General features: G+C 38.6%; 1 protein-coding gene across 1 annotated transcript in view; it reads left to right on the top strand.

The window, feature by feature from the left end:
* The window catches only part of LOC121076880 (BTG3 associated nuclear protein), a 147,190-nt gene extending 132,444 nt beyond the window's left edge, over positions 1-14,746 (top strand). Inside the window, 2 exon segments of the mRNA XM_040571514.1 lie at positions 8,567-8,710; positions 13,075-14,746. Of these exon segments, the coding sequence (XP_040427448.1) occupies positions 8,567-8,710; positions 13,075-13,146 (216 nt within the window). The 3' untranslated portion in view covers positions 13,147-14,746.
* The last annotated feature ends 1,163 nt before the right edge of the window (positions 14,747-15,909 follow it).

Raw genomic sequence — 15,909 nt, 5'->3', positions numbered from 1 at the left:
TCTATCAGAACCTCTATTTTTTTTTCCTTTTCTTCTCAGTGTAGCCCAATCCGTGACTGTTTGGCATCAGTCACTTTTATCTTTTGACGTAGCCCATCTGGGCACAGACATTATGATGGGTGTGTTTTTAATTCAATAAATATACCCAGCTGCAAGAAAGTGTTTATAATTTAGAACATGGTAAAAATTAAAACATGTTAGCATACTTAATGTGAATTAACATTATTTTATTTAAAATAGACTTTGTTTCTGTGAACTTGACTGACAGCGTAATTCTTTGTGATCATTTGAAAATGCAGCTCTAGAGCAAGCAATTGTAGCCAGGGTTAAATTTACTCAAAATAATTTAGTTGATACATTGCAAAAGTAATTTTAAACCTTCCAATTTGTATTTCCTAGTGTTTTCGCACAAATATCTTTGATTAATGCTATTCAGTATTTTAATGAAAGGTATAAAAGAAAATGAATAATTAGTGATATGTAATGGCAGTGTAATTAAATGCTAGGTAATGAAAGTAACAGGTCATCTTTGCACTCTGACCTAGATTACCAGATACGATTGACTCAACCTGCCTTTTAATAAAGCCAGATGCAAAGTAATGGGTTTTGCTAAGAACAAATACTGCAGGAGTGATAATGTTGGCAGTTTGGTGGCCTACTTGATAGGATGTAATATATTCTTTCACCTCCCAGATGTTTTACTGCAAGGAATATAGGGAAGACATAGTAGATGGGGCAGTTTGTAAGATGCTACAAGGTATTCTGTTAATTGAAGTATTTAGAATAAAGATGGAGTGTCCTCTAAATGAGATGTACCCTGAAAAGCAGTTGTGCTTTCCATGGAGATTGCTTTCTGTAAAAATCTTTAGTTTAAGCTGTGGAAGACAAACTAGGCAATGACTCAGCCCTCTGTGACAGTAAAAGAGAACCTGTGAATTTCTGGAAACTCTCCGGTGGCTGGATATGGAACAGTATTGGAGTACGCATTGTAACCTAGAGGCTTTCTTCTCTTGTGGTGAGGCTGCTAATAGCAAAATGATAATTAGAGTAAGTTTGGCTTGAAAAATAAGAAATTAAAATGAGGAATTATTTACAGAAAACATCAGTGGTATATATTTTGGCTTTCTCCTTCACCTTAATATTTAGCAGCTCCAAGTCAGACATACACCACAAGTAAGAATACACCTTAAGAAGGCTAGAAGCCTCATGTTTAGAGGTTTTCCCTTAAGAAAGGGTTGCCAGTAAATGATCTAAAGGAAGGTTTGCATTTTCCCTGCACTTATACCTCTGTGTGCTTCTCATCACTAGTTACTGAAAGAGAAAAACTGCAGATATTTTCTGTGACACTGGGGGCCATCTGTCTTCCTTATCTTCTTGAAAGAGGAACTTCCAGCCTTTTATTGCTGTTAATATTTTTTTTTTTTTAAGTTTGGAAGATAAAACTTAGTCCTAAAACTGTCTTATAATCCTGTCAAAATACTGTTTAATTTTAAATATAGAACGAAAAGTATGCAGCAGGATGTAGCGATCCTTGGGTCCAGATTGTCAACTCCGTGTTCTGAAGAATTAAAAGTTCAATGGGAATTTATTGCTCTGGGAAGATAATATATTATCAGACCATACACATTCTGATTTTCTATATGTATGGGATAGGCAAATGCAGTGCAAGTGTAGCTAGGGCTTTCAGGTATTACTGCTTGATCTTAACGTGGGGACGAGTGCTTCTTTGAGAGCAGGTTAGGTCAGCCCCTCTCGTGCTGCCGCTCCTTTTTGTCGTGTTAATACATTAAAGCTAATTTCACTGGAACTGGACTGTGAAATCACCAAAATAACAGCAGCAGCCACTGTCAGGTAAGAGCCTTTCGATACAATTGACCTTGGTTAAATTGAACCGATGGCCTAAAGAGGCAGGTTACCAAATTTCCATTAGACTGTAGCATCTTCCATACTGGACTTGTTTCCTAGTGTTGGGTCCTTCTCTGACTCATCAAGTGGAATTAGGAACTAAAAAAGTCTTTGTGAAAGGCACCAAGATTTTATGCCATCAGCTCCAGTCTTTTGGCGTTCTGCATCGTCTGTTCCAGAGTCCTTAGTAAACGCCAAGGCCACCGAGCCTTTGATTAGACCAAACCTCTGATGTTTTCAAGGAGCTCACTGATTTTCTGGTAATAAAGATATATGTCCTGCAGCTAAATAGAGCTCAGTTGCCCCAGGTAAACACATCTATAAACCTGTAAACCTGCTAAAGAAATCCTTTATTGGCATTCTGTACAGTGGATGTTCTTAGCCTTAAGGCTCCAGAAAGAATATTTTAAAAGAATCTGAGGGAATTTTCTTAGTTACGTGAACACGTTCATCAGCAGAGCTTCTTAACATTTGGAGGAAGGAACTGTGCTTGCTCTTTGAATGTATTCACGTGGTATTACCATCAATGATGGCAATTTAGGAGGATGATAGGTTTTTATTTTTGTTATTTTCTAGCAATCATCTAAAACCATTGCTATCCATACACTTTTGTGCCCAAACTGTCCATTTATCAATGTTTTAGCTAGAAAATGCCACCAAGGGCCTTCTTTTTTCCTATGCACAACTCATTTCTTTTATTCAAGGTTTGCTGAAATGGTGCTTGCTGTCTGTAAATGTCACAGGATTTTCAGATGTGAACCTTCTATAAACAACCACCCTTTCAGTGACTCGAAGTCTCATTTTTTAAAGAAATGACATCTTTTATTGCATTCCTGAAGCAGCAATGGAAAGAAACGATGGAAAAAAAGACACCAAAATCCCAGCGAGTCTTGTTTTTGAGTTTTTTTTATAGGTAGGCAAACATATGTGCCTGCCTAAATTAATAAAAAAGCACACAACAACAGTAGCAAGAATGTGTTTTAGAAAGCTCAGTCTGGCAAGGACCAGACTGAGGAATGTCTTTTTATTTTATATTTTTGTAAACAAACTTCAGCTATCCCAAACCGATTACTTTTTGGTTTTGCAGGTTGGGGTCTAGAGAATGAATTTAAAAGTTGTGGGCATCTAGAAGAATAATTTTCAATGATAAGTAAAATCAGGAGAGGATGTGATACGAATTAAACCATGGTTGGAAACTATGCTTGCAAGATTTTGGAAGAAACTGAAGGAAAACCTATTATATTTTAATCTTTTTTATTAGTAGTAATATTATTTCCTGCCCTGGCAGTTGAATATTGAATGGAACTATTAGTTATGGGCGAAAATGGAAAGGAGGAGAGCAGAGAAACTAGCTGGTTTTCATTATTACTACTAATTTTATTATTACCACGTTTTATATGGCAAGCAACTCACTGAAAAGGGAACCAAAAATAGAAAGCTGGGACCTCCAGGCTCAATGTCTCGCATGCTGCTAACCATCAAGACTTTGAAAAGAAAATGCTAGAAAAAAATAGAGGGGGGAAGGAAAAAAAACAACACAAAGGTTCAGATCAGTGGGAGCCCAGTTGGATAGGTGTGAGTTAAAATTGCTGTAAGGAGGGACGGGTAACGTGTGTGTGGGCACAGGATGCGCTCTGGGTGCATGGGAGGGATCTGTCTGTCCCTTAGCTCATTTTATCGAACCTGTCAGCTCTTCTGTGTTATTGACAGCCATAGAACTTGAAGGAAAATAAATTTGTGGTCAAAGAGACTGCGGTTCTGTTATTCGCTAGCAGTGCCAGGAGTTCACACTTCATTTTGAACATCTGAGCGAAAGACTTTTCCTTCTGGCATTTCTAGGGCCATTTAAAATCAAAACTAACAGAAATGCATTTACATTTCTTTCTGAAGGTGTTAGGGAACGTTTTCTTACTCTGAAAGCTGATGGATATAGTGAGGGAAGGGGCTCTTCTGTGCTTGCTTTTTAATTTAGGCAAGTTGTCTTCACCAGGGTCACCAGGCAGCATGGCAACCTTTTAGGAAGCAAGGCTTGGGACATGAAGGGTTGTGCAGATCAGGCCAGACAGATGACCAAACACTTCCTTTCTCCAAATATTCTCCTGAATTACTCTTTTTAAAAAAAAATCTTTTTTAAGGAAAAAGGCTCCTTAATTGTAAGGACTTACCATTGACTTGAGCTCTCACCTGCCCAAGTTAACTTGAGGGAAATTGGATGTCAGGCACTGCTTTTGTGCCTGTGTGAAAGGGAGGTCTGTCGTCAAGCTTCTTGTTCTGTGTGTTTTACAGCGTGAATTAATCGCTTCTGTTGGAAGTGAAGTTTATTATTTCTCAGTTTAACCATATTCTGTTACCTGCTTTGGAGCAGGGAGGCAGGATATTAGAGAAGCCCAGTGGAGTTGGGACGAGAAGTTCATTTTCAGGGCAGATTGCTAATTGTTGTGGTACAATTCCTTTATTTTAAGGTCAAGGGCAGGTAAGAATTACTAAGTATTGGTCTGGGAGACGAGTGAGCAGCCAAAGAAAAGCCATATACTTGCACCTGCCCCTTTTGCTAAAGGCTCTGTTCCCTGCTCCTCCACTAATGCTGTGTTACATACAGCTGTCGATCCATTTATGTCTTTAATTTTTGCAGCCTTGCTACAGTTTCATATAAAACTTGTGGCATTTGCAAACAGAACAAAACTATTAAGTGAGGCTTACTGAAGTTACAGGGCTGAAGTTAAGTCCTGTTTTTACCTGGGTAAGCATGGGCTTGCAGATTAGAGGAGTTTGTTTGGATCCACGTGAAACCTCTCCATGGACTCTGTCCTTTTTCGCATTTGTTTGTCTCTCTGCCTGTCAACATGTGATTTTGAGGGAATTTCTTCCTCTTGGACCATTCTACCCTATGCTAAAAGAAATGGGGATATCTGTTTTTATAAAACACTTTGCATACTGTGAAAGAAGGAAGTTTTACAAATGCAAGCAGAGCCCAAGGGCCATAACCAGACTTGCCACTCTGTCGGCCTGCATGAAGCTTTTTCTGAACAAAACATTTCTCAATACTTCTGTTTGTGAGAATTAGAAACTGTGATTTCAGTTTTAGTTCTGCAGCAAAATAAACTTCTAGCAAATGTTGAAGTTAAGAGAGAAATATAATAAATTTATCTTAATTGCCAGTAGTGCCGAGAGAAAATGGAATTTATTGTTGTCTTTAATGTCAGTTCAGTTGGATTTTCCTGTCCGAATACACTTGAGATTCTTTGTAAATTGTGTTATCTTATGAATACAATGTGATGAGTGAAGTGATATCTTTAGCATGCTGTAGGTCACCGTGTCACGTTCGACACAGAGGTGCTCAGACACATGGAGAGGGATCAAATGTTCCAGGCTGAGCCTGAGCTTGGATTGATCCCTCTTCGGCTCAGCAGATTAAGCACAAGGTGCTGTGCCATCGTGATTACAGAACCAGCTTTATTTCCAAATCTCTTACCAAAAAAAAATATAAAAAAAGAGGATTGATCAAGATGACAGTTCTTCCCTTCTGCCCTCATCCACTTGCATCTTATTTTCAGGAGCTGTACAGGTTATGCCACGAACACAAGCTAGGTGGTATTTAAGGAAACATAAGACAACTATTAATGTTAGCATGTGCAAGGCAGAGAACATTAAGAAGGCTTTTTCAGCATTAGATATTTCTGCTTTTAATTTTCGAAGTCCAGACTGATTTTTTTTTTTTGGAAGTGATTTTAAACATACAAGAAGTAGACTGGGCATGACAAATAAACAAAGAGAAGCCTGAAGAAGCAAAATGGTTCTCATTTTTGAAAAATGTTCTTTTGCTGGCATCCAAGCATCCTATCGTGCTTTCTTTCTGTAACTAATATGCTGGTAGAAGAATGACTTTCCCTAAACCCGAAAATAACCGCACTGCTCAGTGTGTCTTCAACAGTTGATTAGTTTGTGTGAATCCAGCAGTAAAAAGCTCTTTAGATGGAGTTTGTTCTCTCTTCTTCACAACATGCATTGCACTGTCATCATGCTTCTTTTTTCATTGCTTCCTAAAAACCAAGATCAGGTTCCACAGTTGGATGTTTTGTACCTATAGGAAAAAAATAAAGAAAGAAGGCATTGGGTGGAGGATAAACATGTCAGTGCAACATCCGATGTAGATCCAATCACCTGGTTTGCAAAACCCAATCAGTTTGGCATAATATTAGTGCCAATGAGTCTTACTTGGCCACTTGCCTCCCATTCTTGAATACTGAATAGTTGCAAATTTATTCTTTTTTATTTTGTCCTATTTCTCCAATTTATCATTATCTGTTTTTCTCAGACTATACAACTGGAAGCCAAGCACAGTGTATGTATCTATCCCTGAAATAGTCTTGAATATAGTCAGATTTTGTACTATAAAAGTGAGATCTTTTAAAAAGTGCTGGAGGGTGTGCAGGTGAGAGCATACCATAAAACAGACGTTGGTTATAAGCTTTAGGCCTCGTTGTAAAACAGTTCGTATACAAGAATGATGGGCTGGTTCAGTTGCTCACCGCCTTTCTGAGGTTTGTGCTTCAGAAATTAATGAGATAAAACACATTTTAAACCTGGTCAATGGGACAGACCGCGATGCGGTTCTGACAATACGTACCATGTAGTTCCAAAGTAAACACTGTAGGACAAGAGAATTAATTTTGCTTACTCCTGTAAAAACAAAACGTAGCATCCTTTTGCAGCTTGATGCTGACTGTATCTCAGAACACCCAAGATCCCTATAAAATGCTGACAACACCCCAAAGGTCATTTATAGAGGTCACCTCTTTCTGCCTCCCACACTCCCTGGAGAAGTTCTGGTCTGCCCACTCCTTCATGGCCACCCACCCTCCGATCAGCTGAGAAATCATACTTTTAAGAAAAACTTTTGTTAAGTATGTTATTTTTGTTCTTTGTTCTCTTCCCTTCATTTGAAAGACATCTTTTTATTGCTGTGGTTTGAATACCTTAGTTTAAAAAAAAAAAAATACACTGTTCACAGCATACGGAAACTGAATTTGTGTATTTCAGCTGAATTTTAAAACTGAGTTTGGGGACTTAACGTTGTTCACATACATGAGTTTTATTCTGATTTGCATTTTTAGGAGTAAAATAAAATTAATCTAATCACAAGAACGTTTTTAAGCAAGCAGTTTTCGATGAATCAACTGCTCTCTGCTTGCTGGAGGTCATAGGGGACTTTCAGTCCAGACCAGTCAAAATGCAGATGTGGAGAGCACATGAGCTCACAGAGACTATGAGCGTTAATTAGCAGTAATTCATACATCTACTCCTTCATGTACAATAGGAATATAAACATTGCTGTAATAAATTGTCAAAAGTTGAATGCATTTGGCTGTGAGAGTAAGTATCTTGGCTCCGTGTCTGTATTTATGTAACAGTAAAAATATTATTCAGGAAGATGGTTGTGTGCTATTGACATTATCACACGCTTAGTGCAACCTGCTCGGTCTATCCCACTTAGTATTTGCAATAATCATTAACAGAATTGTTAATCCTTCATCGGTTATCTTTGTCAACACCTATGAAGGTGTCATTTATCATGAGGGCAGTAACTGTTAAACCTTTTGAAAGCCAGTATTCCTAGATGTGAGCAGTTCGCCATAAAAATATCCCAAAATGATTTGAGGAATCTTTTGAAATGTTTCCCAGCCATAGGAGCACAGCATTTCCAGGCAAGGAGGCAGCACATGCCTAAGCAAGCAAAACTGAGCAAGAAGCTCTTTTTTTCCCCAGCAAACCTGTCTTCCACCCTTTGATCTTGAACCTGAAGGTGCAAGGATGATAAAAGTGAAGCCAAATGTGCCTTTTTTTTTTTTCCCTCACTTTCTGCCATCGTAAAACCAAGCAGAAAGGTTTCTGAACCAGCTTCCTCCAGTGGTCGCTGCCTGCAAAGCTTTGCTGCCTTCCCACCGCCTGCTCATACGAGGGGCCTGAGCCCATGGTACTGCCCGTGTCCGTCTGAGGCTGATGAGAACAAACAGACTGGTTTTCCTAACTACATTATGTAGTAAAAGCAGTGCTTCCTTTTTTTTCCCCCACAGGGCTTTTTAAGTCTACAAATCACGTTTTCCCTTAGGTAGGACTCGCAACAAAACTAGGGGAATTGGGTGCTGCCAGAGGATAATAGCAATTAGTCTGGGGGATTAGTGTGCTAATTGTTATTAGTTGTTAAAACTGTCCTGTTCTCTGTGTGGTAATAGATGATATTACTCTAGCATTAAAAAAAAATTAATATTAAAATTGACATATTTAGCATAGGCCTGCAGGATGACTTATTTCTTTGCTAGTGCTGGTACGTGTAGAATACAAACTGTTTCGTGTTAGGGATCATCTGAGAGTTCAACATTTCTGGGTGCGGTGCTTATTAATCCTTCCAGTAAAGAGCTGCAAGAATCCAGGTCTCGTAAGGCAAAATGCAGCGAGCATCTTGTACGAGAATCTTTCCGTGTGTGTCCCACGTCCTTCTGGGAAACCCATGTGCTTTAAAGTAACTGTTACTGATAGACAAGTTTTCTTGTGTTTCTCTTTAGTCGTCTTTGATTTTGCATCTGTTTTAAGTTAGATGTTTCATAACGCATTTCTGATCGTGGCTGTTTACAAGCTGCTTTCTCCACTGCTTTGCTTGCAGGTGTTGCAGGGCGCTCAGCTGATAGCGGTTGCATCTGCGGAGCCTGCGTCAGGAGGTGTCGACGGATCCCCACTCCAAGGCAGCGATATCCAAGTCCAGTATGTGCAGCTCACACCAGTGACAGACCACTCTGCAACTAGTCAAGTATGTATGAGTGTGTGTGTATATATGCATATACCATATATATGTATTTACCATTTAAAGTACTTAATTTGGTTGAAATGTGTGGCAGATGAGCTATATATCTATCCACAAATACTGCAGTCCAAAGAAGCTTATGCTCCTGTTTCCAAACTAAAAATATAAAATCTTTTGCAGTAAGAAACATTTTCTTAAAGGCGTGAATGGTGTCAAATGAGTTTATGATCTTATTTCCAAACTGTAGAAAATAATAATGTATAATAGACATAATTTTCTTAAAGGTATGAAATGGTCTTTGACTATTCCTGCTTCAATGTTCTTGCTCAACACCCCTAAGATAATAGTTATTTTGGCCATCATTGTTTTTCTGCACCCTTGAAGGCTGAGAAGCATGTTTACAGCACATGGAGAAAAACTTACTCGGAATCTATCCAGAAAGTATTTTTCAGACTGAGGTTTCTTTTAAAAAATGTTATTCCCTTTCTGACAACAGTTTTCCAGTTATTTTGATCCACAGCCTGGATTTCCCACAGGAGCTGCAGTGTTTGCAATTGTAAGTGAACGCTTGATTGTCTCAGTTAAGGTGGAGGAGGTGTATTTTTTTTTTATTTTTTTAAATCAGTTTGAACTGTCATGTATCTGAGCCTAGAAGAAGCTTCCTATCAGCATGAAGCCATGTCTGGTGGCAGTATGAGAATGCTGACTTAAAACAGTTGTCTGAAGTTTTTCTGAAGATGGTTACACATTCTTCCATGAACCCAACTGTAGTGGGCTCCTTTTCTAGAGGATGCCTAGTGGTTTTGAAAAATACTTTTGCCTGCTAGCCAGAATATAATGCTATCCTCAACAGACAATTTTAGAATGGATTTTTGTCTGATACATACCCAGTTTTGTAGAGAATTCTCATCTGGATGCAAACTTTTGGATATTGAGTCTCTCAAGGAAAAAAAAATCGCAAAAGAAATCAAGGGAATCAAGTCCAAAGTTTCTGTGCACAAAACTAAGGTGCTGAGTGCTTCTTCCAGGGGAAGGGTAATCCACAGGTCAGTTTGATATATAAAGGTAGAGCACATTAGCTATTCCAGTAGCAAGTTACACCCTCAAACCAAAGATGCTGCTGCTTGACATATTGCTAAGTTGCCCCAGTCCATGCTGACTCCCCACATGGGTGCTAGAAAGTGCTCTTCAGAAAAATGATGCTACCTGCCAAAAAGGAGTAGGCTGCCTGGCATGTGAGCGTGCGATACGCTAATCTCTTCGTGTAGGTGAGTCTTTAACAGTCACTTTTCCCCTTTACCTAGGTTTTCTCTGTTACCAGTATCCTCAAGGCTCCTCAGTAATTTATTCATTGTCACTTGCGTTGTCACACGTGTTGCTGCAGAGATTTTGCCTAATTTGCCAAAGTCCTCAAGGACCAACTACATTGCTGGTCCCACGCAATTAATAATGCATACAGGCATCAGATAGCAAGGTGTTTCTCTCTTGACATGCTGCTATCCTCACTTCAGGCCTTGGAAATTCTCAAATTTAATGTCCACGGACTGGGTCTGTTCCTTGTGCCTGTCCTCCCTTCTCGCCTTCCACCTCTGATGGGCAGGAGGTTACAGTTGTAAACATCAGCATCCGTCTCCCACACAGCTGGCAGCCACCAAAGGAGCTACTTTTCTCTTCAGAGACACTTTGCACCGTGCTAGGTTTTAATATTGTGGTTAACCACAGATTTATACAAAGCTGGAGAGAAACAGAAAAGGAATGTGAAATAAGAAGAGTATGAAAGGAAAAACAGACTAAAAATAAGTTTACCATAAATATTTCCTCAGTTTACACAAGCTGAAAACCAAGGGTCTGTTAATGAATTGGAGAAACCAACTTGGTATTTGCGTTACCCTGAGTTATATGAATAACCCAGTAGGTTTTTTGGCTGAAATAGTCGTACATCATTTTAGAAAGATCTTTTATCAGAAGGGAAAAGTCTTAAATGTATCTCTCAGTGAGGTTGTAGAAACGATTTTATCTGTTTTCGTATGCTGCTTTGCCAAGATACTGAGATGTTCTCAGTGATTTTGAATCTATTTCTCAATCAAACCTTTGTAAAGAGGAGTTAATTATCTGCTTGGGTTGGATGCCATGCCCTATGCAAATGCCATGCTTGAAACACCACAAATATGAATTTTAATGAATGTCTGAAAACAAGACGCCAGTTTTCTCACCTCTTTTTCTTGAAAGCTCTGCCTGAAGGTAAAAGTGAGGCTATTTGAAATGAATCCCTTCTCTGACTTCAGCTGAAGCAGATAGTAATGCACACTTTGACTTAGTATTTTCCATGTGAAGCATGATTTTTGCATTTGCAAATTAACTGTATACAGAATTATTAATAGCTAGTATTCCAAAAATCTCTTAGTGCTCTTAAAGCACATATATAAACACAAACTATAAATATAACATCAGTCTTTTGCAGGCATACAATTGCAAATGCATATACAGAGGCATAGTTCGAAACCAGATTTATTTTTCAAGATTTAGATTTAGCTTGCTTTTGTGTCTCAGTAGCATACTTGCTAATACCAACTTGCCAAATTTAGAAGTACAAAATGTGATGACAACAGAGAATATTTGGATTAATTCTATGCTCAAATTTCATATGTTGGTGTTAGATTTCATTAGCTTTGGAAAAAGCACAACTCCAAACCTCAATTGTTCTTCTCATCTCTTTGGGCTGTCTTCTACTTCTGGCCTGAATTTTGGATAAATATTCAGTATTGCTGTTATGACTGTTATTTGGGAATTATTTTACTTCAGTGAAGTTTCCTTCTAATGGGAAAGAAAACTTTGATGGCCACTTTAAAACTTACCTGCTAACAAATTTAGCAATCAGAATTATTCACTAATTTATTGAACGCGTAAGTAAATGCCAAATTACCTATGAAGTTGAATAGGAAAAAATCTTGTGCTGTGCAATTACTGACAGCAAAGGAGAAGGATGGGGCGAAAATTTCACAACAAAATCTTAGTTTAGAAGCAGTGCTTTATAATTTTGAACCTCCAACGTTTTTGTTTGAATAAATAAGTAGTGATGGTATAGTAAAACCTAAAGGACGGGAAATCTAGCTGAGTTTCCATCCCTGTGTTTTTTTGTGGTTCATCAGGTTTCAATACTAGGCTGAGAGCATAAAGCAGGGCTTCAGGCAAGACTTATTTGTAAAAGAAGTATCTCCCCAGAAACAGTTCTGTATCCAGGACGTTACATAAAGCATCGATTAGGTGAATTTATGGAGGGAAAATCCATCAAGGGCAGATCTCTGGAATCTGTGGGAGTGTGCAGGAAAATATCATTAAGTGCTTGCCCTTTTCTTGTAGTTTATCTATGCTTGTGGTATTGGCTGCTGTCAGGGGAAGGATTATTGGGTGTGATGGACTTTATCCAAGCCAATACAGCTGTTCTTAAATGCTCTTTATTTTATAGCTGTAAAGGAGGGACGTGCTCGATAATCCATTTTTTTGTACTCTGGCTAACTTGGTTAAAAATACAGTTTTCTTTCAAAGTACATGGCAATTTCATCCTTAATGAGACTTTCTCTTAAAGCCGTTTCATTGTCTTTAAATTCTTTCATGAAGGACTGCTTTTGCTTGGAAAGTGAGTAGAATCTGAGGCCTCTAGGAAGAATTTTAAGGAAAAAAATCAGTTTGGTAGCAGTGTTCTCATTTCACACAGAGCAGGGAGTGACTGCAGGGGTAAGGTCAGCAGTTTGTTAGACTGTGTCCACCACCAGCAGGGAAAATTACAAGCACAGGGCAAACAGATGATTGTACTGTCCTTCCCTACCATAGTTTTGTCATTCAGGGATTTCCTATTGGCTTTTCTGTGATTGCCTTTGATGGACTTGTCATCTCTGACACTGTTCAGCTCCACCTTGTAGCACCTGAGCTGCCAGCACATGGGGTGTACTGGGACAAGACTTCCCATAGCATCAGCACCTGTTGGGCAAGAAACAGCTTTCTTTTTGTTTCTTTTAAGAGGTGGTTCCTCCTGGGAAGAGAAATTTAAGTAACTTTTTCTATTTGCTCTCTCCGTGCAACTTGTGATTTTATAGATCTTAATGATTTCATCATTTCAGCCTTCTCTTTTCCAGCCTGAAAGGCATCAGTCTGCTTAGTCTTTGTACGAAGCCATTCTGTTACTCTGGTCATTTCTGGAGCCTTTTGAAGCACGTTCCCATTTCAGCTCTGGCAAGGAGTTGATACTCATGCTGATTTTGTACTGGTACATACAGAAACTTTATATTAGTATAATCCATTCGTGCTCCTTTGGCTGCATCAGTGAAAAACATTTTTATATTGATTTCCTGATCTCATGTTTCCTTTTACAGGGCGCTGATACCCTTCAATCAGCAATCCAACCAGAAATGCAGATAGAACACGGAGCAATCCAAATTCAATAAGAAAATTGCGAAAAGCTGTGTGAACCGAGATGCCAGTGAACCCCGGTGGGAAGTTAAGTGCTGTAGTCCTCGTGCAGCGACGGGAAAATGGAAATGCCTGGTAGACTACTGGTCGCACCTCGTACATCTGCAAATCGCGGGTTTCTGATGATCTGTTTGTGCTCACCTGGAATAAGTCAGACCCATTTACTGCAATTGGAGCTACGTCACTGCAGCTGTTGAGAATGTGCCCTTCAGAAAAATTACACGGCCTGCTCTTAGGTATATCTAAAGAGGAAAAAATAATAATTTTGGGAAGAGAACTAATTACGAAACACTGAGACTAAATGTTTCATCCGGTCATTTCTTCTGTGAAATACGCCATTTGAATGTCTGCAAATATCTTAGGAAGTGTATTGCTGCTTTGCAATACTTGCTTTACCACATATAGAAGATCAAGAGCTCAAATATTTTTCACTGTTTAAACAGCTTTTTTATTTGCTATGGTGTTTATAACAAAAATGGAAAATATTTAAAAAAAAAAAAAAAAAAAAAAGAAAAATCCCATAACTGCAAGTATTAGCAATTTGCTGTTGTTTTCTGTTCAGTGTAATGAAAAATGTATTTGCAGAAGACTAATAATTTTGTTTGTACTGTTGCTTAACTACTTTTCTAGGGGAAAATGCTTTTAAATGCTGTAATTATGCATTTCTAATGAAAAATAAATGTGTATTTATGAATAGTGCAGCTCTAAGTTGCTCTCTGCTTTAGGAGCGAGTACAGTTTGACCGGACTGTGGTGTAACAGTGTAGTTCTGAAGTATTTGAAGACAGATGCTATCTGGCAAGCCCTGCTGTCAACCGAGAAGTAAGATTAAGCCTGTAAGGAAGATATCAATCGTAGATAATGTTATTATCTAAATTTCCAGTACAAGGAAAATGTGATAGTTAAGCTTTTGAGTCTGCAAATCCTATTTTGTACAATGAATTTATGAAACCATTTTTTAAAAAAATGTGAACAATTCTTTTGAGCTCTCTCCTTTCTGGTACTTCTTGTCGTCTGTCCAGCTATTTGTGGCAATACCTCAGTTTGGAATTCAACCATAAAAAGCTGGGTTGCAAAACTCGTGATACCTGTCTTGTTATCCAACCTGCAACAGCAAGGTGAAAGCCTCTCTCCACTGAAACCTATGGGAAATTCGATACTGATTTCAACAAAAAATACCTTTTCAAATTTGATAAGCTAGCACGGAAAGAATACGTGTTTGCTAGAACCTGGTTATCTTAATGATGCATGCATGCCTTAGAAAAGTATGAAATTTACTGGGGGAGGGGTTGTTTTGTGTTTGTTTTTCAACTGAGTTGATTCATGGTTATTGTCAATATATGGTTCATAATTTAATGTATTAATGAATGGGATGTAGCTATTCTACATGATTGAATTCAGGGTAACATTTTTCTGAAAAGAAGGGTTGTGCACACCCAAATTCTGGGAATGTTATCCCTGGTAAGTACTGCACTTTATGTAAATTCACACTTTTCTCTAGGGTATTTGTTGACGCACAAGTACAATGCAAACTGAACCACAGCTATTGAATACAATGTTTGTGACAGGCTAAGAATTTGGCTATGCTTCAGTTTCTTTTTTAATAGTGTTTCCCAGACTGGGTGATGTTTAAAGAGTTTGGCATCCAAATGGAAGCCTAAAAATAAAGCAAGGCCTGTACATTTTAGCATGGTTGTTTAGTAATAATTTATCGCTTGGAAATGACATTGAGAAAGCATTGAGATGGCAAGTCTGCAGCATGCTACCCCATACCACTCTCTTGCTACACTCATATTGGCTACAGTGCCTTTCCTGTCTTCAACAGAAAGTCCTGCTCTTGACCAGCTTTTCTTCTGAGGTTTAGGCATCCTCTGCTTTCACAGGAGTCATAAACACACACACACACACTTAATAGAAGCTGTAGGGATATTTGTCTTTGTTCTGTGGTGTGATTGAGAATTTTTTTCTCTTTGTGTTTTCAGCTCACATAGAAGATGAAGCATATCAGGAACAACTTGAGTTCAGGAGAGGTTTTCTTTAGCCATTAGACTGATGCATGCTCAAGTCTCTTCTGCGAAAAAAGTGATTGTAAATGCATGCCATGCAGTGAAATAGCATTCAGTAGATTTCAGGAGAATGAAATCTTCACCAGTGTGGAATGGAGAGTGTACAAATCAATTGAAATCAATAGGTAAGGAGAGTACCTCGTTAAGGCCCTCCTGTGCATTCAGACGTTCAGACTGCATGTTCCTCAAGACATGAGTTTTTCTTGGTTATGTCAATGTTTACATTAGTCTAAGCTGTGTCACACTGTTCATAGTTCAAAGAAAAGAGACTTCAACACCAAGCCAGGTATTCCTATGCGTAATGCCTGTCCCTGTTCTGTTTTTGTAGATTTTATGTTGTCAGAGGATTTATGTCTTTGTCCAGGGAGGAAATGACTTCTTTTCAGGAATGTTTTATGTGTTTTCTAGACATCACAGGTAGTGTCATGTACAAATAAGTCATTCCCGAGAAGAGTAACTCAGAAATGAATTCCTTTCTGGGACATCCTTGTAACTATGAAAAGTCTGTGAGGTTCTGTGCAAGTGTGAAGAGTATGTTCACACATGTAACAATAGCACGTCAACATTAAGAAATCTTAAAAGTATATAAGATAACTCAAAGAATGAAAGTCTTGCAGCAGCAGTGAGGGTTTTGCTTGGCTCTCCATTCAGGTGGATCAGTGTTGGGTCACCA

This window comes from Cygnus olor, chromosome 12 (assembly GCF_009769625.2).
Source record: "Cygnus olor isolate bCygOlo1 chromosome 12, bCygOlo1.pri.v2, whole genome shotgun sequence".
Classification (NCBI taxonomy): Eukaryota; Metazoa; Chordata; class Aves; order Anseriformes; family Anatidae; genus Cygnus; species Cygnus olor.
The sequence above is the reverse complement of the archived record's forward strand: the minus strand, read 5'-3'. Positions and strand labels throughout refer to the sequence as shown.